The following is a 24,043-nucleotide window of genomic DNA, read 5'->3' as shown; positions in this document are numbered from 1 at the left end:
AACTAAGATTGACTTGGATTGAATAACTCCGTATAGATGAAATGAATGTTGAATGAAGAAATAGATGTCAACTTGCATTAACGAAGGCTCCTATGACAAAACCGAAATTCACTCAAATGGACCTCGTACGTAAGTGAAGGTAGTACTAGTTTAATGTGAGGCCCAGCCTGGGAAGGCCCAAGTATTCGGCAGAGCCGAGCTGAGCTGACCGAGGAGGCCGAAAAGCGAAAGTTGAGTGTCAATCAGTTGTGCCCCGAAGTTTGAGAGCTTCATGAGCAGAAACTAGAAAGTTGAGTGTCAATGGCGTCTCGGTCACTATTGCTCTCTCTCAGACGGAGCAGCGGCGTTAGCAATGTTAGCGTTGGTGTTGGTGTTGGAAGATTTCTGTCGTCAGGAGGAGCAGGTGTTGTGAATACTGAGTTTGTTTAAGATTCTGAGCGAAGTGACGACCTCAAGAGCAGAGTGTTGAGGCTCAGGCAGCCCAAGCGAAGCGCTACCAACGTCCTTCAGAGATGGGTCTCCGAAGGCAACCAAATTTCCATCAAGGACCTCCGCCAGATCTCTAAAGACCTCAGCAAGTCTCACCGTTACAAGCACGCCCTCGAGGTTGGACTCTGTTCTTGTTAGCATGTCGTGATTGCTGTTTAATCGATATGTTGTCAATATTTGTAACATCCACATCGTCCAAGAGTGATCCTTATATATGTATATTTCCATCCTTATCTAGCACGAGGCTTTTTGGGAGCTCACTGGCTTCGGGTTCCATGGGAATTTCGAAATTAAGCGAGTAGCGCGCGAGAGCACTCCCATGATGGGTGACCCAGTGGAAAGTTCTCATGTGAGTTCTCAGAAACAAAACCGTGAGGGTGTGATGGGGGCTCAAAGCAAACAATATCATGCTACGGTGGAGTCGGGCCCGGGAAGTGGTCCCGTCCGGGCGGGGATGTGACAATTTGGTATCAAAGCCTAACCCTGGCCGCGAGTGTGCCGACGAGGATGTTGGGCCCCTAAGGGGGGTGGATTGTAAAATTCCACATCACCCAGGGGAGTGATCTTTATATGTATATTTCCATCCCTACCTAGCACGAGACCTTTTGGGAGCTCACTGGGTTTGGATTCCATGGGAACTCCGAAGTTAAGTGAGTAGCGCGCGAGAGCACTCCCATGATGAGTGACCCACTGGGAAGTTCTCGTGTGAGTTCTCAAAAACAAAATCGTGAGGGTGTGTTGGGGGCTTAAAACGAACAATATTGTGCTACGGTGGAATCGGGCCTGGGAAGTGGTCCTAAGCCGGGGCGGGATGTGACAATATTTGATTCAGTAAGTTTTCGTGTGAGTTTCCAGAAACAAAAACGTGAGGTTGTACTGGGGGCCCAAAACGGACAATATCGTGCTGCGATAGAGTCGGGCCCGGGAAGTGGTCCCACCCAAGCGGGGATGTGACAATATTTGATTCAGTTCAGCAATTGGGGTTTGATTTCTGATTAAGGTAGACCTTTTGATAAGAACTTTATTGTGTTTGGTTGGCAAGAAAACGATGGAAAGTTGAAAGCTTGGATTGTGGCTCCCTAGTGTTGTTATCTCTTCGGAGTAGTTGCATAATCTTAGGGCTAATTAACTTTTTTCATTGCCACCTTGTTGATCTGCAGCAGAATACATGCTTTCTAGAATAGAATAGAACAGGACCAAGGAATGGTTAAATGAATAAGATTGCGCTGTAATAGATTGAATAAAAAGCGAAAATTTGGTGGAAATGACGATTTGCAAATTCCAATTGCAATGAGTCAAACAAGGACCACATATCGATCAAACATTAATGATGTTGTTGATGAAATGTTCACACTCTATTGATAAAATCCCAAAATGTGATCATTTTAGGAATTAGGATTTGTATTTTCATCATTTCAGTCAATTCCCAATAAATATTACATTTACAATAGAAAGGGTTGGCTTTTTTTCTTTTTTTTCTTTTTACAGGGTTTAAATGATTTGGTGTAAATTTCTTAATCCAAGTATTGTGTTAAGTCACTGGGTAAGCATGAGCATTGAAAAACGGATAGTAACTCTCCCGTTTAAATCCCTATAAGTTTTTCCAATGTAATCTTCATATGCCACTTTCAGTTCTCTGTTTCTATCATAATTTCTGAGTGTTCATTGGATTCTGTTTTGTGATTTGTACAAGCTTGCAGATATCCAAGTGGATGGTCAGCCATAATGAATTTGAGTTATTGGATTCTGACTATGCAGTCTGCATTGTCTTGATGACCAAAGTTTTTGGCATCAATGCAGCAGAGCGCTACTCCACTCTGACTATGCAGTCTGCATTGTCTTGATGACCAAAGTTTTGGCATCAATGCAGTCGGCATTGTCTTGATGACCAAAGTTTCTGACTATGAGACATATACTGCTCTCCTCCGCTCTTATGCTGGGGCAAAATTGACGGAAAAGGCTGAGAACCTCTATGAGAGAATAAAAGGATCTAACCTGTCCCTGAGTGCCCTTACATACAATGAGATTATGACTCTGTACATGTCATCTGAAACGGCACAAGGTTGAACCGGATATCTTCACATACAATCTTTGGATTAGTTCATGTGCTGCAACTCTAAAGATTGATCAGCTTCGACAGATTTTAGTTGAAATGAGACATGATCCTGGTTTTGGTGAAGGCTGGAAGAGGTATATTAACCTGACAAATATATATGTTAGCGTTGGGCATCTTGTGAATGCAGAGTCCAACACTCTAGTAGTTGAAGCTGAGAAAGGAATCACACAAAAAGAATGGATTACGTACGACTTTCTCATTATTCTGCATGCTGGTTTAGGAAATAAGGAAAGGATTGATCAGATATGGAAATCCCTGATAATGACTGGACAAAAGATGACAAGTAGAAACTATATTTGCATTCTTTCTTCATATCTAATGCTTGGGCAGTTAAAAGAAGTCGGAGAAGTTATTGATCGGTGGAAGCAATCAACTACTACAGATTTTTCTGTTACTGCCTGCAGTAGGGTTTTGCACGCTTTCACAGACATTGGGTTGACAGAAAAGGCCCACAACTTCAAGACAATTCTGATTCAGAAGAATTGTGATCCTTCAAATTCGTTAGAGTAGAACTGAAAATCAGTTTTGGTGGAGGTAATGGAACATATATGTGACAATTTTATGATGTCTGGATTGTTTTGAAGAGGGAATAATTAAGAGTTCTTACAGGCTTCCATATATCAAATGACTGAATAATATGCCAGCATTCAGTGGGTTAATATTTCTGCTGTGTTGTTTCTAGGTTTAAGTCTCAAGTACTGTCTTATGGAAAATTAAAGTCTGTTTATCCTTCCCGTCATTTGTTCTATTGCAAGTGCAGTGTACTCCGAGCTCGTCATACATCATTGCAAGTCAGGTAAGATCGATCTGTTAACTATTATCCATATGATGATTTTAATACTCATATATACCTTAGAGATGTAAGCATTGTGTTATAGATTCTGGCAATTACCTGGACCACGAAATTAAATATGCCCGATGTTTATAGAACATGTAATAACAGCGGTTGAAAATTGTTTTTCATAGTAGTTACGAGTGAATTGATTGAAGAAGTTATCCACAAAAGTGAGTTAGTAGCACTTGAAGCATTCTAGAGTCATGTTTCGTCAACTTCATGATACTACGATTGTTGAAATTCTGTTCCGCCGTTTGTATTTTTACTTTTTAATTCATTCTATGATGGCATAGGAAGTAGAAGACTTTGCATCTAATACTTTTGGAACTTATGAAAATAGTTTTTGGAACGCATCAACATATCACTTGTAGGTAACTCAAGGATAAAAAAAATGATGAATGTACTCGTAAGTAACTTGTCGTGCTTAAGATTTTGTACTCGTTACTTCGTATAACAACTTCTCTTACTTCAGCTTTGTAAACTACTCTTTACTTCTTTGAGTTAGTATCTGACTTATGCGTTGGAGGATTTATATACCATTTCAGGTGTCACTCTGTTTACTTATGCATGACCCGTCACTACAAGAAAAGCACCCTCTAACATCGAGAGATGGGTGTTGTCGAAACATGTAGTAGGAAATAGTTTTTAACAACACGAGCAAGATGTCGTTACAAAAGTGACAACATGGAGTCGAAGTAAAAAGAGACTGCATGTTGTGTATGTTGTAAAACTGAGAAAATTTGAAGCATGTGTGATCGCATCGTTTGTAAGTTGTAACCATATTTGTTTGGCAGCTGATGTTTACTTTGACAACATCTTTTGTATGTCATTCTACACCCGGGAACTCAAGACTCGTTCAACTTTGGTGAGATTTATGTCTATTCTATCAGAGGTGTTAAGTTGCCTCACACTACTCTAATTCCCCTTAACGAATTTCTCACTTCTCATCCATCGGTCATAGGTATGGTTTGGGGTTGAGGTGATTTTAAGAAAAGCTGGTATGAAAAAAAGCTGGGGGAGTTTTTGGTGTTTGGTAAACACCCAAAATCAGCTTTTTTTCAAAGTTTCAGATGAAAAAAGCTAAAAAGTGGAAGCTATAAAAAGAAGCTTCAAAAAATGGCTTATTGTGGAAGCTGCCAATATTGCCCTCCTTTCTCCTTTCTCATTTCTCCTGATTCCTCTCAAGAGGAAGAACAACATTGTGGCCAGACGACATGTACGCCGTGGCCAGAAATTTCAGAGGAGCTGCCTCCAGCGAGCCTGCAGCGCCGACGTCGCTCGGGTTGAGTGGTGATAACAGTTCAAGTCCCCCGATTCCATTGGTGGTGGGGCTGTCGGGAACAGCCTATTAAAGGAAAAACTGGTGGTCCACGAGCGCTATCATTGAGTATGCTAGAATCAATTCTGCAGCCAATTTTATCCTTAAAGTGTGGATGATGAGTAAGAAACCTTTCCACCACAATCTTTTCATCTTCCTCCTTTAGCTACTCACCATCCATATACCTATCAAAGTGCAGAATCTCCTTGGCTAGCAAAACGACGAGCTCGATGTCGTTTAAAATCTCTCGTTCCTTTATCTTTCCACTTGCAGTAGTCAGGGTCGTCCCAGCGAGGGTAGTTAAGTGGCCCCTTCACGCACAGCCTCTCAGCGTGGACCTCTCCGCTGAGGACAATGGACTCTCCGGTCGAGTCTACTCGCTCGCCTTGCTGCACCATGCCCTGTCACTCGGGACTGCAAGCCCAAGGCCTAGGGGTCGATGGTGGACTCGCGCACAGAGGAAAGAAACTGTATGCAGCAGCAACGGGTTCAGAGTTGCTATTCGCGTCGTCGTCGTCATCTCATTGTTTGAGTGGCATCAATGTATGGTGGATCATGGTAGTGACTGTGCAGGTGTTTGGTTCTTAGGTTTCTGCAAATTCACGGTGGAGGTTGTGAGGATTTCATGGTGGTGTGATGAAAAAACGAACGACGTCGTGGCTTATCATAGCACATCGAGTATTATAAAAGGTCATTTCACACAGTCATAGCTGTTTTACATAAAAATTTACCAAACACTATCATACTGCTTTTTTTTCCAAAAGCACTTTTACAAAAAAATTTACCAAACACTCTGCTACTTTATTTTATAGTTGTTTATTCTCACAGCACAGCAAAAGCGGTTTTTTTTCAAAGCACAACAATACCAAATCAGCCCTTAATACCCAAGTACTTTGATCAAAATTTGAAAAGGAGTAGGATTTTAATCAATAGAGTAGCAAAAGGAAGGATGAGAACCTAATTTCTCCAAAAATAAATGATGGAAAGAGAAATAGTTAATTTGATCCACATATTTTGCTTAAAGGGCCTTTAAGCACGGGAAGACAAAACCATGTGATCCCTCATGAGCTCTTGTTCCCTTCTATACCCCATCCGGATCGCCTTCACCATATATTTTCTCCAATAGAGGATATTGTACAAGTCTCTTCAACTATATATACCGTATGAACTCATTGGTTAATGACCACCAAATTAAGTATACAACATCACGTCTAATTTTCCTTGTTTCACAAGTTCCTTGAGATCTTCCAGTTTATATAAACTCAATCACCAGTCTTCTCTCAAGATTCACAACAATGGGGTTCCGTCTTCCAGCTGTAATTCCTGCTAAGAAACTTCTTCGACGGTCTTTTTCAAATTCAAGTCAAGGAGCTTTGTATAATTTAGCAGATGTCCCAAAAGGTTATTTTCCAGTTTATGTTGGCGAGAGTGAGAAGCAGCGGTTCGTTGTTCCTATATCCATCGTCAATCAGCCTTCATTTCAAGACTTGCTAATTGAGGCTGAAGAAGAATTCGGATATGATCACCAAATGGGCGGTTTAACAATTCCCTGCAGACAAGATACCTTCATTGATCTCATTTCCCACTTGAGTGCATTGTGAGACTGGATATTTAATGGAGAATAATTACATCAACTTTGTGATTGTTACAATTTTGTACACCAGACATATCCCCATCTTGTACAAATTTTTTTCGATTTTTTCGATCCAGGAGGATGAAATATTGTCCCCCTGGAATCGATTATGTAAATGGAGACTCTAGTAATATTCATAGCTTCTTTACAGTAAAGAAATATTGTCCCCCAAGAATCGATTATGTAAATGGAGACTGTAGTAATATTCATAGCTTCTTTACAATAAAGAATTATTGTCCCCCTGGAATAGGATTTTGTAAATGGATAAATTCTTCTAGAGATTCTCATAGTTAAGTTTTCAATAGATCTCTTTAAATAGCTATTAGTATATTAATGTGCTAGATAGCAGTCAAATTTTTCAGTAGGAGTATTCTCCTTCATGTCTAATTGCGACTGCAATTTGTTAATACTTGAGGTGTATGATTGAACATGAAAATTTCCCATGACATTTAGAAAGCTCGTTGTTTCCAGCAGCCTTAAATCCTTCCCCCTAACCCTGCTTCCATTCGGTCTAGCCCACTCAAGGTACTTAGCTTAGGTGTTTAGAGCACATAAATGACGTGCACTTCTAATGGTCATGTTAATGGTATCCTCGCAAGGCTAGTGAGTGTAGCCGGTATAAGGACAACAATGGCATAATTGAGTATACAAGAACTCATTTACAACCTCGTTAGCCTTTCATTTGGAAATCTATTAGGAAAGTACACAAGAATTAGTAGCAATGGATGAATGCTATAGCTTTCAAATTATCCAACTTATCCAACTTCAAATTATACATAGTCTCCAGGGGAGTCCTCTTGGGAGGGCGAAGCGAAGACTAAATAGCATTGGCTATAGCTTCCCCTAACTGAGCAATATCAGGGAAACTAGACTCAGCCGGGGAACGTGGCTATGATGCGGCATAGTTCTAACAGAAGACACCAAAATAATTAGAATATTCACAAGATATGCTGGACTGCCAACCCTAGGCTCTGATACCAAACTAACACACCCCGACCAAAATCAAGGCGTGCTAGCCGTCACGTGAGGGTGACGTAGGCATGTGTGCAGTGCGGAAATGATAATGATATAAAGAAATGTGAATAACTAAGAACCAAGCTAACTAATTTACACTAAGCAAATAAAAGTGCAATCCCGATATTTAAGTGTGGTTACACAAGAATCAGAGCATAGGTATCCAAAGTGCAGCCCAGCAGGACAAGTACTAATTATACAATACCAGAGGTGGTCCTACATTAGTGATAATCTGTCAGAACCGCCGTCAATTCCTCGTAAGCCACCAACAAGCACTCCTACCTAAAACCTGGAGGGGCACATAACAGAAAGTGTGAGTAGGTAAAAACAAAGCTTTTCAAAACCATTTCACTTGTCAAAGGTAATAACCCCTCGCTGTAAAACCTGTATAATTTCTCAGAAAATAGAATACATACGTATATCGAAACCATTCTTAGATTAGCAAAATCCACATCTATGCCATGTTAAATATCTCAGCATAAAATATCTAAGTCAGGTGATATAAATCAATGCAAATGATATGTCAGCCGGAGTCACTTAATATGACCTATACGACTGAATCTATAGCTCATCCACCTAGCTGGAGTCACCTGATATGACCTGTATGGCTCAACCAATAGCTCAACAAGTATGCCTGCACACGAGTAGGAACCACCTAAAGTGGTCTATATGACAGGACTGGGTATAAATATATACGCTCAAGTGCTACGATCACGTGAAGACTGTGCGAATGATCGCGGGTCACCTACAAGTCGGAACAACCTATAGTGGTCTGTATGACAGGACTGTGCACCTAACTTGGATCCAAGGTGAGCGTATGGTGTGGGAGGTGAACATCACGTGAAGGACTGTGCCCTGATCATGGGTGGGAGCACTAACACCGGGATGCAGGTTATGAGCTATAGATACATCTCAGCATAATCATGCAACTCACATCCACAATCTATAAACTCACCTGGAACTTACCTAAGCATCTGCAGCGTCAAACATAAATATGTGCAACTATTAAATGTATATTCTAAGTATAAAATATTTGGCATGGCATTTCAAAACATAATTCCATTTAAATGAGTTTTTGGGAAAAATACCAAGCAATATCTCAAGTAGTTGATGTGAGTGGTCTTGAAGCAATTGATTTGGGATTTTTAAGAGACATATAGCATTGGATCAAAGTTCACATGGCTCGGTCTTCCTATTCATCACCAACACTCCTTGGTAGTGATTGAGACTTCATATATCTGCCTCCTAACAAACAAAAATATGTGACCGAAAGAGAAATTGTTAATTTGATCCGTATATTTTGCCTAAAGGATTGATAGGAAGACAGAACCATGTGATCCCTCATGAGCTATTGTTCCCTTCTATACCCCATCCGGATTGTCTTCACCATATGTTTTCCTCAATACATGAGGATATTTTACAAGACTTTTCAACTATATACCATATGAATGCATAGGTTTATGACCACCAAAGTAAGTCTACAACTTCTCAGTATAAGTTTCCTTGTTCCGAAAATTCCTTGTGATCTTCTTCAAGTCTCTGTAAACTTGATTACAAGTCTTTACTCCCAAGATTTACAACATGGGGTTCCGTCTTCCAGCTGTGATTCCTGCTAAGAAACTTTTTCGGCGATCTTTTTCAAATTCAAGTCAAGGAGCGTCATATAATTTAGCAGATGTCCCTAAAGGTTATTTTCCAGTTTATGTTGGCGAGAGTGAGAAGCAGCGGTTCATTGTTCCTATATCATTCCTCAACCACCCTGCATTTCAAGACTTGCTGAGCGACGCTGAGGAGGAATTCGGATTTGATCACCCAATGGGCGGTCTAACAATTCCCTGCAGACAAGATGCCTTCCTTGGTCTTATTTGTCGCTTGAAAGCATTGTGAGATTGGATAATGGAGAACGATTATATGAACTTGTCTCTATGATTGTCACAATTTTGTGCAATGGAATATTTACACATTTTTTTCCGATTGAGGAGGGAGAATTATTGCCACCCCAGATCGGATTTGTATGTAAATGTAGACTTTAGCAATATTCACTGCTTCTTTACAATATAGAAAAACATTCCTTATCTACTTCTTGCTTATGTTCGTTCAAGTATCCACTATGTGATTAACCGTGATATCGTTTCTTGCGGTTGTATTCTGCAAATGAGCATCAAAGTGTTTCTATTCGGTCTGACGAATCAACTGATTTAAGTTTGCCTAAAGGGATTTGTCCAATTCTTGTTCGTAAATTTTATTTTTCCTAAAATTAAAGTTTATACAGTTAGGAGAGAACAAATTATTAATTATAATCGGATTAAGGTTCATTGTTAGGAGGGATTTGCCTTTATTGTCATCAACCCTAAGGGCGAGTTTGACATTGTTCTGCTTTTTTAAAAGAATAATGTTAGGCACATCAAATTTCTGCCCCAAATGATGTGGAACCAATCGAATTTATATTTTAATTCAAGTTGAAATTTGATTAATAATTTTAATAAAATTTTATATAGTGTAGAATGTGCCACATCATCTAGTGCACAAATTTGGTGTATGTAGCACCACCCATATTTTTCAAACACAGGGCCATTGACTCGATTTGGTTTGAGATTAGCTTTATTTCCCCTTTCCCACCTGAGACACCCTTACCATTTGCTACTGACACTAGTGGAGTTTTTCATTTTTTTCAAAGTCATGTAAATGTGAAGAAATTTTATTTGTCATACAATATGTGGCTCTTAAGTCTATTATCTAGTAATCATGCACAAGGCTACCACTTAAAGCATTTGGGAAAGCTTTTAGTATACTTGGGATATCTTGAGACACCATGACCATAATCAGCTAGAAACCTTGCAAATTTACTTAGCAATGCAATTGGATTCTCAACTCCAAGCCCATCTGCATTCTTGTGATCACTAGCTATTTGTTTGCCTGGTAGATAGACAGCAAACTCATTGATCTCGTCTACTAGATTTGAGGTGAAGTCAAGCAAACCTTCACTTAAGGAGGAAGGAACAGCCATAGTTGCATGTTTTGCCTTGTACATGGATGTTTGTGAATTTCTCTGAGAACCCTTGTAGTCCTTCTGGAATTTTGGCTTGAGCTCAGGATGTAGAATCCAACATCTGTCAATAGCATGTCCACCACCAGTGCAATGTTTGGACTTCAAATCAGACCTCTTACCCTTGTAGCTGCTATCATTAGAAACTGTTATTTGTTTCAAGATTCATCACTTTCTTTTGAGTTTCTTCACGCAAAATAAGCACAAGAACACACACTTGAGAATGAGGGCAACTCAGTGTTCATCAGAATGTGGCTGCACAAATTTTCATAATATAAGTTAGGACTAGCCAAGAGTTGAAAGATCTTATCTTCTTCAACTCTCTTCAGAAGAACAGAAGCATTAGTAGTGTGAAATCTATACACATCGAACTCATTCCACATACCTTTGATACCACCTAAGTGTTGAACAAATGACATACTTTCTTGTTGCAAACTAGCAACATCCTTTTAAGATGGAAGATTCAAGTAGCGTTGTTTTGATTACCAAACATCTCATTGACATTCTTCCAAGGATGAAATGATGACTCTAAGTAGCTGAAGATCTCAGCAAGCTTCCTCTCCATGGAGTTGAGGAGCCAAGACATGACAAGTTGATCCTTGCATAGCCATTTCTCATACAAGGGTGAAGGGATTACAGGTGCCTGGATGGTTCCATTAATGTAACCAAGCTTCGATCTTCCACCAAGAGCAAGTGTAACTGCTCATGACCATGGAAGGTAGTTGAACCCATTCAGCAAAAAAGTTTTTGGTTGGGGCTAACTTAATTCCACTTCAGTAAAATTTGAAGAGGGTGAAACACTAGAACTTTCAGCATCAAGACTGAAAGGATTTTCCTCAGTCATTTGAAAGAGCTAGAGGAAGACGAAGAGGTTGAAGAAGATATGCATAGACAGGCCAGTAGGGTCACAACTCTTATACCATGTTGAATTTCAAGGTATGTATATTGATTGTAGTATGATTGACAAGTGTGAAGACTCCTATAGAGAGCCAAGAAAACCGGCTACAAAACCAATAGACAAAGAACATGCAATCCTTGTTTACAACAACTACAACAATCCCATGATTATGCCCTAAAAGCCGGACACTCCCTAAGGACAAATTACAAGTAAAGCAACCCTAAAATTAAGGAAAAGGTTGTGGAGTAGGAAGGATGATTGACAAGAGATGATAAGTAGGTAAAGGTTGTAGTACGTCATCACTTTAACCCACGACTAGCTATAGTGATTGTTACAACCTATCCATATAATCTATTTCAATAAAATCACATGGACTTGTCTATTAAGACTAAAATAATTAAATCCTTTGGGAAGAATATTACCCTAAAGATCAGAGAGACATACTTGAGACATGCATTTTATTATGCGGGTGATTAATTCAACATGCATTTGTGGATGAAGTACTCTTTCATAGCTCCAAGTTTTCTATACCACTTGCTATCTTTGCTTCGTTTATTTCATGTCCAAATTGATAAGACAATCGATCTAGGGAAAATCTCTAGTAGTTGGCGTGACCGGTCTTCGAGACATTAGCACTTGAAGGTTCACATGGCACTATCTTTCAATCATCACCAAGACTCCTCGGTAGTGATTGAGACTTCGTATCCGTTGAATCACATGGAGCCTAAAAATTAAATATGAAAAATAGAAACAACTGATTTTGCTCCACATATTTTGTCGAATTGCTTGATGATATTTGGAAGACAAAACCATGTGATCCCTCATCAGCCCTTGTTCCCGTTTATACCCCAGCCAGATTGTAGTTGTTTGCTGCTAAATGGTGTTCCATCTGGCTGGGGTATAAACGGGAACAAGGGCTAATGAGGGATCACATGGTTTTGTCTTCCAAATATCCCAAGTATACTAAAAGCTTTCCCAACTGCTTTAAGTGGTAGTCTTGTGCATGATTACTAGATAATAGACTTAAGAGCCACATATTGTATGACAAATAAAATTTCTTCACATTTACATGACTTTGAAAAAAAAGAAAAACTCCACTAGTGTCAGTAGCAAATGGTAAGGGTGTCTCAGGTGGGAAAGGGGAAATAAAGCTAATCTCAAACCAAATTGAGTCAATGGCCCTGTGTTTGAAAAATATGGGTGGTGCTACATACACCAAATTTGTGCACTAGATGATGTGGCACATTCTACACTATATAAAATTTTATTAAAATTATTAATCAAATTTCAACTTGAATTAAAATATAAATTCGATTGGTTCCACATCATTTGGTGCAGAAATTTGATGTGCCTAACATTATTCTTTTAAAAAAGCAGAACAATGTCAAACTCGCCCTTAGGGTTGATGACAATAAAGGCAAATCCCTCCTAACAATGAACCTTAATCCGATTATAATTAATAATTTGTTCTCTCCTAACTGTATAAACTTTAATTTTAGGAAAAATAAAATTTACGAACAGGAATTGGACAAATCCCTTTAGGCAAACTTAAATCAGTTGATTCGTCAGACCGAATAGAAACACTTTGATGCTCATTTGCAGAATACAACCGCAAGAAACGATATCACGGTTAATCACATAGTGGATACTTGAACGAACATAAGCAAGAAGTAGATAAGGAATGTTTTTCTATATTGTAAAGAAGCAGTGAATATTGCTAAAGTCTACATTTACATACGAATCCGATCTGGGGTGACAATAATTCTCCCTCCTCAATCGGAAAAAAATGTGTAAATATTCCATTGCACAAAATTGTGACAATCATAGAGACGAGTTCATATAATCGTTCTCCATTATCCAATCTCACAATGCTTTCAAGCGACAAATAAGACCAAGGAAGGCATCTTGTCTGCAGGGAATTGTTAGACCGCCCATTGGGTGATCAAATCCGAATTCCTCCTCAGCATCGCTCAGCAAGTCTTGAAATGCAGGGTGGTTGAGGAATGATATAGGAACAATGAACCGCTGCTTCTCACTCTCGCCAACATAAACTGGAAAATAACCTTTAGGGACATCTGCTAAATTATATGACGCTCCTTGACTTGAATTTGAAAAAGATCGCCGAAAAAGTTTCTTAGCAGGAATCACAGCTGGAAGACGGAACCCCATGTTGTAAATCTTGGGAGTAAAGACTTGTAATCAAGTTTAAAGAGACTTGAAGAAGATCACAAGGAATTTTCGGAACAAGGAAACTTATGCTGAGAAGTTGTAGACTTACTTTGGTGGTCATAAACCTATGCATTCATATGGTATATATAGTTGAAAAGTCTTGTAAAATATCCTCATGTATTGAGGAAAACATATGGTGAAGACAATCCGGATGGGGTATAGAAGGGAACAATAGCTCATGAGGGATCACATGGTTCTGTCTTCCCATCAATCCTTTAGGCAAAATATACGGATCAAATTAACAATTTCTCTTTCGGTCACATATTTTTGTTTGTTAGGAGGCAGATATATGAAGTCTCAATCACTACCAAGGAGTGTTGGTGATGAATAGGAAGACCGAGCCATGTGAACTTTGATCCAATGCTATATGTCTCTTAAAAATCCCAAATCAATTGCCTCAAGACCACTCACATCAACTACTTGAGATATTATTTGACAGATCGGTCCTTTTATTTTTTTTCTGTTTGGACATGAAATAAAAAGCAAATTAGTTACCAAGTGGTTCAAAAACTTGAATGTTTAATTAGGCAGCTGAAGAAGAAAATGCCTTGTCTTCAGTATGTCTCTGATTTTCTAGGCTTATATTTATCCTTCCAAAAGGCTTCAATTGTTTATTTTAGTTTTAATCTGACATCTGATTTTGCTTGAGCTGATGTCCTTTCATTGCATCCATCCTGGTGGCTTTTCACCAATGATTTTAGTTAACAGATAGCTTTTGACAAGCCAATTTATCTATAAGTACAATTATACATACATATGATAAGAGTAAGAAGCAAATTAAAAGCACGATTCTTCTAATTCCCAACTCCTAATCATCTCAAATCTTTCTTTTCTACAAGCTGAGTAATTAATTGAAATTTACATTGTTGGTTTTCTTGTTAAGAAATTTTAAGCGATGGGTTTCCGTTTGCCTGGTATTGCTCATGCTAAGAGAAACAAAGTACCTTCGAAGGCCTTGGACGTTCCTAAAGACTTTTTTGAGTCTATGTTGGGGAGGGCCCAAATAAGCTAAGCGATATGTGATTCCCATCTCATACTTGAACCAACCTTTATTCCAAGATTTGATAAGTCGAACTGAAGAAGAATTTGGGTATGATCATCCCATGGGTGCTATCACAATCCCGTGTAGTGAAGATACCTTGATTTCACCTCTAGCTTCAGTGTATAAGAAGAAGGTTACGTAGGCTTCATTTATCGGCTTGTACAAAAGCGAGTTGCCTACTCGGACAAATTTTTGGTTCCAATTTTTGCATCTTCCGACGGAAGAGGCTTTTGATAAATTCATTAGATACAATTTCAAACCCTTGGGAGCTGAGGATAAAAGTGGCCAGCCCAACAGATATAAATTTATTGACACCACGGCCAGCAGGTAATATGAACTTGAAACATGTCAAACATTTGTACTTATTACTTGTTCTGCAAAGATAGTTGAGAATATGCTACTTTCCTTCTTCCCTCGGTCATTTACACTTTCTTTAATTCTTTTTTTGTACTGGCCATGAAATATCACTATTCACCACAGGGAGTAAATTAATTTGCATACAAGTAACATCTTTGATCTCACCTAATCAATAACAGTACTAATCAATGCTTAATCCTATGTGAAACGCGTTGATGAATCAAGTCAGAGCATTCATCCATTGCTACTAATTCTTGTGTACTTTCCTAATAGATTTCCAAATGAAAGGCTAACGAGGTTGTAAATGAGTTCTTGTATACTCAATTATGCCATTGTTGTCTTTATACCGGCTACACTCACTAGCCTTGCGAGGATACCATTAACATGACCATTAGAAGTGCACGTCATTTATGTGCTCTAAACACCTAAGCTAAGTACCTTGAGTGGGCTAGACCGAATGGAAGCAGGGTTAGGGGGAAGGATTTAAGACTCTGCCGGAAACAACGAGCTTTTTATACGTTTTTAACATTTCTAAATGTCATGGGAAATTTTCATGTTCAATCATACACCTCAAGTATTAACAAATTGCAGTCGCAATTAGACATGAAGGAGAATACTCCTACTGAAAATTTTGACTGCTATCTAGCACATTAATATACTAATAGCTATTTAAAGAGATCTATTGAAAACTTAACTATGAGAATCTGTTGAAGAAATTTATCCATTTACAAAATCCAATTCCAGGGGGACAATAATTCTTTATTGTAAAGAAGCTATGAATATTACTACAGTCTCCATTTACATAATCGATTCTAGGGGGACAATATTTCTTTATTGTAAAGAAGCTATGAATATTACTAGAGTCTCCATTTACATAATCGATTCCAGGGGGACAATATTTCTTCCTCCTGGATCAAAAAAATCGAAAAAAAAATGTACAAGATGGGGATATATCTAGTGTACAAAATTGTAACAATCACACAGTTGATGTAATTGTTGTCCATTATATATCCAGTCTCACAATGCACTCAAGTGGGAAATGAGATCAATGAAGGTATCTTGTCTGCAGGGAATTGTTAAACCGCCCATTTGGTGATCATATCCAAATTCTTCTTCAGCCTCACTTAGCAAGTCTTGAAATGAAGGCTGATTGACGATGGATATAGGAACAACGAACCGCTGCTTCTCACTCTCGCCAACATAAACTGGAAAATAACCTTTTGGGACATCTGCTAAATTATACAAAGGTCCTTGACTTGAATTTGAAAAAGACCGTCAAAGAAGTTTCTTAGCAGGAATTACAGCTGGAAGACGGAACCCCATTGTTGTGAATCTTGAGAGAAGACTGGTAATTGAGTTTATATAAACTGGAAGATCTCAAGGAACTTGTGAAACAAGGAAAATTAGACGTGATGTTGTATACTTAATTTGGTGGTCATTAACCAATGAATTCATACGGTATATATAGTTGAAGAGACTTGTACAATATCCTCTATTGGAGAAAATATATGGTGAAGGCAATCCGGATGGGGTATAGAAGGAAACAAGAGCTCATGAGGGATCAAATGGTTGTCTTCCGGTGCTTAAAGGCCCTTTAAGAAAAATATGTGGATCAAATTAACTATTTCTCTTTCCATCATTTATTTTTGGAGAAATTAGGTTCTCATCCTTCCTTTTACTACTCTATTGATTAAAATCCTACTCCTTTTCAATTTTTGATCAAGGTCCTTGGGTATTAATAACATCATTAATTATTTCAATAATAAAATATTTTTTTTATTTCTAAATATATTCATTTAATGTTAAAAATGTTACAATTAGTGTGACAACCCGTCCCGAATTATAATATATTTTGTCCTTGATAGCGTGGAAATGACTTTTATGCCCTTGAACGTTGAGCGTGTTATGTGAATGAGCTTAGGATTTGGACCAATTCATTCTTCTTCCTAAGTAGTTGGACCCAATTAGAACTTAAGATTTTTGTTTATTTTTTTTGGTTGGCCAAACCTGGACCACACACACACACCCGTTGACCTTTCTCTCTCTCCCTCTCGGATTTTCTTCCATTTTCCGTACTCAAACCACTTCATCACTCACAGATTGAGGTTGTGGATCTTATCTTCGTGCTCCTTTCAAGCTCAGGAGTCAAACTATAGCTTTGGTTAGTCGCGAGGACTTCGGAAACTCGAGAACCAGGGAGCTCCGACGAGGTGCACTGTTACTCCGTCATGATCGCGAATGTTTCGTTGAGTTTTAGGGTCCTAGAGAGTCTTAAAACTTCTTCGCGAAGCTCATAGAAGAATTTTGGAAGGTTTTGGACGTCGAGACACTCAAGTTCGTCGAGTTGCAGGGGTGGCCAGACTATCGAGATTTTTCCGACCAAATTCCGTTGGTTTTAGGACCTAAAAAAGTGGTAAGGATATGTTCTTTTTGTCCTGAGCTTCACATTGGTACCAATTTTATGAATTTTGGTTGAGAAATGGAGAAGATATTCAAGTCATAAGTTTTTCCAGAAATCAGCGAGTGCAGCGGTGGCCGGCGCTGGAATTCGGCGAACCATCAGAGAAGAAGGAGAATATTCTGTCAATTTTGACGGAATATGCTAACGACATCAGGTAAAATTAACGGTATATGTTATTATTTAACGGAATATTCCTTAACGCCGTTATGGAATCCGTTAGTGTGCCAGGCACGTGCCTACGCGTGAGGGTGCGTGGGAACTTAGAAAATTTTTCTAAAAATATGAGGATGTTCATGGGGTTCAGTAGGCCACGAAGGTATATTCAAATAGCCCAATTGAGCAATGTATGAGAAGTTCTTACCTAGTTTTGGTTATGTTCTTAAAATAACATTAAAATAGTTGTTTTCACATATAGGTGAGACATTTCCAGAGGACGAGCGCAGTCAAGCAAGGCTCGGGGGCTACGACCCTGCCACATATTAGTGAGTGGGCTTTTGGTTTTCAATATATATATATGCTTGGTATTTTTCCCAGAAACTCATTTAAATGGACTTATGTTTTGAAATGCCATGCCAAATATTTTATACTTAGAATATGCATTTAGTAGTTGCACATATTTATGTTTAACGCTCCGGACGCTCAGGTAAATTCCAGGTGAGTTTATAGATTGTGGATGTGAGTTGCATGATTATGCTGAGATGCATCTACAGCTCATAACCTGCACCCCGGTGTTAGTGCTCCCGCCCATGATTAGGGCACAGTTCTTCACGTGATGTTCACTTCCCGCATCATACGCTCACCTTGGATCCAAGTTAGATACACAGTTCTATCGTACAAACCACTATAGGTAGTTCCGACTCGTAGGTGACCCGCGATCATTCGCACAGTCTTCACGTGATCGTAGCACTTGAGCATATTTATTTACTCCCAGTCTTGTCGTACACACCACTTTAGGTGGTTTCGACTCATGTGCAGGCATACTTGTTGAGCTATTGGTTGAGCCATACAGGTCATATTAGGTGACTCCGGCTAGATGGATAAGCTATAGATACAGCCCTACAAGTCATATTAAGTGACTCCGGCTGACATATCATTTGCATTGATTTATATCACTTGGCTTACATATTTTATGTTGAGATATTTAACATGGCATATATGTGGATTTTTCTATTCCGAGCATGGTTTTGATATACGTATGTATTCTATTTTCTGGGAAATTATACAATTTTTACAGTGAGGGGTTATTACCTTTGACAAGTAAAATGTTTTTGAAAAGCTTTGTTTTTGCCTACTCACACTTTCTATTTTGCGCCCCTCCAGGTTTTAGGTGGGAGTGCTTGTTGGTGGCTTACAAGGAATTGACAGCGGTTCTGACAGATTATCACTAATGTAGGACCACCTCTTGTATTGTATAATTAGTACTTGTCCTACTGGACTGCACTTTGGCTACCTATGCTCTCATTATTGTGTAACCACACTTAAATATCGGGATTGCACTTTTATCTGCTTAGTGTAAATTAGTTAGCTTGGTTCTTAGTTATTCACATTTCTTTATATCATTATCATTTCCGCACTGCGCACATGGCTATCTGACCCTCACATGACGGCCAGCACGCCTTGATTCTGGTCGGGGTGTGTTAGTTTGGTTTCAGAGCCTAGGGTTGGCAGTCCTACATATCTTGTGAATATTCTAATCATTTTGGTGTCTTTTGTCAAAACTATGCCACCTCGTAGAGAGCCACGTTCCTCAGCTATGTCTAGTTTCCCTGATATTGCTCAGTTAGGGGAAGCTATAGCCAATGCTATTCAGCCTTCGCTTCACCCTTCCCAGAGGACTCCCATGGAGACTATGTATAATTTGAAGTTGGATAAGTTTATGGGTAACGAAGGATATAAGGGAGCTGAGCGGTTGCTCAATCATCTTGAGAAGACTTTCCGTTTGATGCAGAGACATGGAAACCTCCCTGAGGATAAGTGGGTTGAGACGACTACCTGGTTTTTAGGTCAGAAGCCTGCATCCTGGTGGAGACAGGAGTCTTATCACTTATCACTAGAGGAAACTGCTGATTGGGAAGTTTTTAAATGGTTATTTCAGAAGATATTCATTCCTTCAGAGCATATAGATCGCAAGAAGCAAGAATTTACGCACCTAAAGCAGGGAAAGATGACTGCTAATGAGTACTACAGGAGGTTTACTAATTTGTCTCGTTATCACCCGGAGATTGCTGCTAATCCAGTAGAGATGCTCCGTTATTTTAGGTTGGGTACTCTAAAGAAGTGGCGTTCTATGGCGACCATGACTCCTTGTGCTACTTACCAGGAGTTTTATGAGATTTTGCTTCGAATTAAAGATTCAGAGAACATGCCCAATGATAGCGAGGAGGAAGAAGAAAAATATGGTAACCAAAAGAAAAATGATAAAGATAAGGGTCAATCGTCTCAGGGACCTCGTAAGACTCAAAGCTTCAAGAGAAATGGTGGCAGTTCCAGTTCTTCTAGCGGGGGTTTGAGTTCCACTGGGCAGAGAAGGGGTGGTAGATTTTCTAGAGGTCATCATTTTCTAAGATAGAGGGATTCTGGTAGCACAAGTGCTCCCTTATGTCGCAGATGTAATAATAGACATTTTTGGGAGTGTAAGCGAGGCAGCAGTGGATGCTATACTTGTGGTCAGATAGGGCATATGGCTATTCATTGTCCATAGAATCAGTAGAAGCCCTAGCCGCATTCCTTACCACCACCAGTTCCGATCCAGCAAATTTCAAGACCTAGTAGTTATACTCAAACAGGTCGCGGGGGTGCTTATCATTATCAGGGTGACGTAGCTCCTTATTTTGTAGGACAGTATTAGTATCCGCAGGATCCATATTATCATAGTGGTTACCCTCAGTATTCTGGAGGTTATACGTCGTATCCTCCCTATTCAGCTGGTGGGTCTCAATGGTATCCTGGAGGATAGTCCCAGCATATGGAGGTTGCTTCTAGTAGTGCAGGACCATTGAGGTAGCCTAGTTAACCAAGTTAGGGGCGTAGTGTGCAGGGACCTAGTAATCAGGCTAGCAAAGGTCGAGGAAGACGACAGTAGGCACAGGGGCGTATTCACCACATTGCACTGTAGGATGCTCAGAATAATCCTGATTTGATCATGGATACGTTGAATATTCTTGGTCATTTTGCTAGAGTATTAATTGATTGTGGTGCTACGTATTCTGTTATTTCTCATACGTTTGCTCAGACAACACAACCTCATCCTACACCTCTTGGGTATGATTTAGAGTTTTCAATGCCTAGAGGGGAGACATGTTATGTTAGCTGTATGTGTATAGGATGTCCCGTGTTGGTGGAGGATGTTGTTATGCTCACTAACCTCATTCCGTTGGATATTGTTGATTTTGATGTTATTTTGGGCACATATTGGTTACATTATAATCGTGCCAATATAGATTGCTACGGGAAGATAGTCTCTTTTCATCATCCTAGATTGCCTAAGGTTACATTCGTGGGCGAACATAGTGGAATAAGGCACGACATTATTTCGGCCGTAAGGGCTAAAAGATTATTAAAGAAAGGTTGTCAAGGATATTTGGCTCATGTGGTGTTGAATGATAATACTCCTAGTAGTGTGGAGGATGTGCGATTAGTCAGGCATTTGCCTGACGTATTCCCTGATGAATTACCTGGACTACCGCCAGACCGATACGTGGAGTTCATTATTGATTTACTTCCATGTACAGACCCTATATCTTTAACTCCTTATCGAATGGCTCCTGCTGAATTGAGAGAATTGAAAATTCAATTACAGGAACTAGTTGATAAGGGTTTATTTAACCTAGTACTACACTACGGAGCTCCAATTTTATTTGTACGGAAGAAAGATGGGACTTTGAGGCTATGTATTAACTATCGACAGTTAAATCGAGTAACAATTAAGAATAGTTATCCGTTAGCGCGTATAGATGATTTATTTGATCAACTTTGAGGCACATGTGTGTTTTCTAAGATTGATTTGAGGTTTGGTTACTATCAATTAAAGATCAAAAATGAGGATGTTCCTAAGATGGCTTTTAGGACTCGATATGGTCATTATGAGTTTCTTGTGATGCCATTCGGGTTAACTAATGTGCCTGCAACTTTTATGGACTTTATGAATCGAGTATTCCAACCATATCTAGATAGATCTTTCATTGTCTTTATTGACGATATTTTGGTGTACTCTAAGTCTAAAGCAGAGCATGTTCGACGTCTCACTTTGGTGTTGAAGAAATTGAGGGAACATCAATTGTATGCTAAGTTTAGCAAATGCCAATTTTGGTTAGATCAAGTGGCATTTTTGGGACATGTTACATCCGCCCAAGGTATATAGGTGGACCTTCAAAAGGTAGCAGCCGTTGAGAATTGGGAGCAGCCACGAATGGTCACGGAGGTATGAAGTTTCCTTGGTCTAGCATGTTATTATAGATGGTTTGTTAAAGATTTTTCTGTTTTGCATTACCACTAACGAGGTTGACAAGCAAAGATGTTAGATTTGAGTGGGACGATAATTGTGAGCAGAGTTTCTAGCAATTGAAGTATTGTCTCACTCATGCACCTGTTTTGATACTCCCAGATGACAATGGTAATTTTTAGATCTAAAGTGATGCTTCCTTGAATGGTCTGGGTTGTGTGTGGTAAGGTGATTGCTTATGCTTTGCAACAGTTGAAGCTTCATGAGATGAATTATCCTACTCATGATCTTGAATTAGCAGCCATTATCTTTGCCTTGAAGATTTGGAGGCATTATCTTTATGGTGAAAAATGTAAGATTTTTACGGATCATAAAGGTCTTCAATATATTTTCACTCAAAGGGATCTTAATCTTCGACAACAAAGATGGATTGAATTGCTCAGTGATTATGATTGCACGATTGAGTATAACCTTGGTAGTGCAAATGTGGTGGCAGACGCACTTAGTAGGAAGTCTTAAGGCCGAATTAATGCTTTATACGCTTGTCGTATCCCTCTTGTTAAACCCCACCCCCTCCCCCTTTTATTTAAAAATGGTTTTTTAGTTCTTAATTGGTGAGCCCAAGGGGCCCACCCCTTTATTTGTGTCCTCCACCCCGTGACCATCTTCTTTCTCTTCTTCCTTCTTTCTTTTCTCAACTCTTTCTGCACTCTCTCCTTCTACCCGAGCACCACACACATGTATGCAAACCACCCACCTTTTTGTAGCCTCGATGAACCCATCACCCTCGAGACTCCCTCGTCAGGATCTTCAACACGTCGAAGTCTCTCTCTTCCTTCTGCCACGGCAAGCACCGAGAGGGTGCAATGGCGAACTCCGTCGAACTCCACCATTTGCGAGTAGGTGAGGCTCAAAATCATCTTACCCTATCTTAATTTGGATGTTGGTACCAATTTCTGACTATGTATACCAGTTTTGGTGAAGGTTGGACTTAAAATTAGTTCGGGTGTGTTAAACCAAGATTCCGGCGGGTACCCGTGGCTTCCAGGCCATTTGCCGGCCAACTTTGGCCACGATGACGGGAACCAAGGGTATATTTCGACTCCTTACCTTCGGGGCTTCAATTTGGTATATTGAATGACATGTTTTGGTTGAGTTTTGAGCTCCATCGGAGCTTGGGAATTCTCTGGCCGAAATCCGGCCTTCTCCTTCCTTGGAATCCGGCGACTCACCAAACCCAAGGCCTTTGGGCCTTTCCAGTCCAAGTCCTATAACCCTATTCAAATTTGTCTAACCCATTTATTTAAGTTAAGCCCAATAACCTTTTGGAGACCTAACCCATACTCTGGGTCCTATTAAACTTGGGCCCGAGCCCTTTTATTTTTAGTTAGGCCTGCGGGCCGAGTGTGTGTGTGTGTGTGTGCGTGCGCACGCATGCTGTGCATGTGTGTGTGTTTGTGAAGTGTGTGTGTGTGTGTATGTGTGTCCGTGTGAGTGTGTGCTCGTGTGTGTGTGTGTGTTGTGCCGTGTGTGTGTATGTTTGTGTGGGTTTGGGAGCCCAAAACACCACTTTTCACCCTAACCCTTTTTAACCAAAAACCATAGGACCCGAAAACCCAAAATCTCTCCTAGGCCAATTTTGATGTTCCAAATCCGTTTTTGGCATCCATTTCCTGGAATTCTATCGTTTGGGCATAGTTTGATAAATTGTACATTTTTGTGCTTAGGTGAACTTGCTAGTGGGGATTTCCTTAATCCTTTTCCACACAACTCTGCTACTACAGAGTATCTGTGAGTGGACCCCTTCTACAATTACATGATTTCATAGTTTAATTGCATAAATGAATAGCATGCCTTACGAGTTTATGAATTGATTTTATGTTAAGCATGTTTATCGAAATGTTGTTTATCGTCTCGTTATTTTGTAAGGAATTAATTGTTGGCCTATATTGAGCTATATTTTAATGTATCGTATTTTCTATAAAAACCATGAACTGGTAGACTATCTGATGGATGATGATAGGATGCTAGAACATGTTTTAGAAACCCCTCTTTATAGTATAGACGATGGATGACTTTATACTATGAAGTGGTTATTTATGAAAGGCGTAACTTTTTGTGCGTACCTAGTGGACACTATGCCGCCTGGGGTGAGGATCTGGTG

The 24,043-nt window shown here is 39.5% G+C and overlaps 5 protein-coding genes and 1 pseudogene across 5 annotated transcripts; 5 read left to right on the top strand and 1 right to left on the bottom strand.

Annotated features, from left to right (window-relative positions):
- Window positions 1–300: 300 nt before the first annotated feature.
- LOC137727056 (pentatricopeptide repeat-containing protein At5g09450, mitochondrial-like) lies at window positions 301–4,388 on the top strand (annotated as a pseudogene).
- Window positions 4,389–6,053: 1,665 nt separating this feature from the next.
- LOC137725008 (auxin-induced protein 15A-like) lies at window positions 6,054–6,359 on the top strand. Its single transcript, XM_068463626.1, has one exon. It carries the CDS (start codon window positions 6,054–6,056, stop codon window positions 6,357–6,359), a length of 306 nt encoding a protein of 101 aa, XP_068319727.1.
- A 2,627-nt stretch (window positions 6,360–8,986) lies between these two features.
- On the top strand, window positions 8,987–9,292 carry LOC137725007 (auxin-induced protein 15A-like). The gene has a single exon (XM_068463625.1). The coding sequence runs from the start codon at window positions 8,987–8,989 to the stop codon at window positions 9,290–9,292; it is 306 nt and encodes a 101-aa protein (XP_068319726.1).
- A 3,732-nt stretch (window positions 9,293–13,024) lies between these two features.
- LOC137726825 (auxin-induced protein 15A-like) lies at window positions 13,025–13,607 on the bottom strand. The gene has a single exon (XM_068465780.1). The coding sequence runs from the start codon at window positions 13,516–13,518 to the stop codon at window positions 13,213–13,215; it is 306 nt and encodes a 101-aa protein (XP_068321881.1). The 5' UTR covers window positions 13,519–13,607; the 3' UTR covers window positions 13,025–13,212.
- A 5,551-nt stretch (window positions 13,608–19,158) lies between these two features.
- LOC137725006 (uncharacterized) lies at window positions 19,159–20,007 on the top strand. The gene has a single exon (XM_068463624.1). The coding sequence runs from the start codon at window positions 19,159–19,161 to the stop codon at window positions 20,005–20,007; it is 849 nt and encodes a 282-aa protein (XP_068319725.1).
- Window positions 20,008–20,580: 573 nt separating this feature from the next.
- Window positions 20,581–21,414, top strand: LOC137725005 (uncharacterized). The gene has a single exon (XM_068463623.1). The coding sequence runs from the start codon at window positions 20,581–20,583 to the stop codon at window positions 21,412–21,414; it is 834 nt and encodes a 277-aa protein (XP_068319724.1).
- The last annotated feature ends 2,629 nt before the right edge of the window (window positions 21,415–24,043 follow it).

The sequence above is a fragment of the Pyrus communis genome, chromosome 2 (assembly GCF_963583255.1).
Source record: "Pyrus communis chromosome 2, drPyrComm1.1, whole genome shotgun sequence".
Lineage (NCBI taxonomy): Eukaryota > Viridiplantae > Streptophyta > Magnoliopsida > Rosales > Rosaceae > Pyrus > Pyrus communis.
The sequence above is the reverse complement of the archived record's forward strand: the minus strand, read 5'-3'. Positions and strand labels throughout refer to the sequence as shown.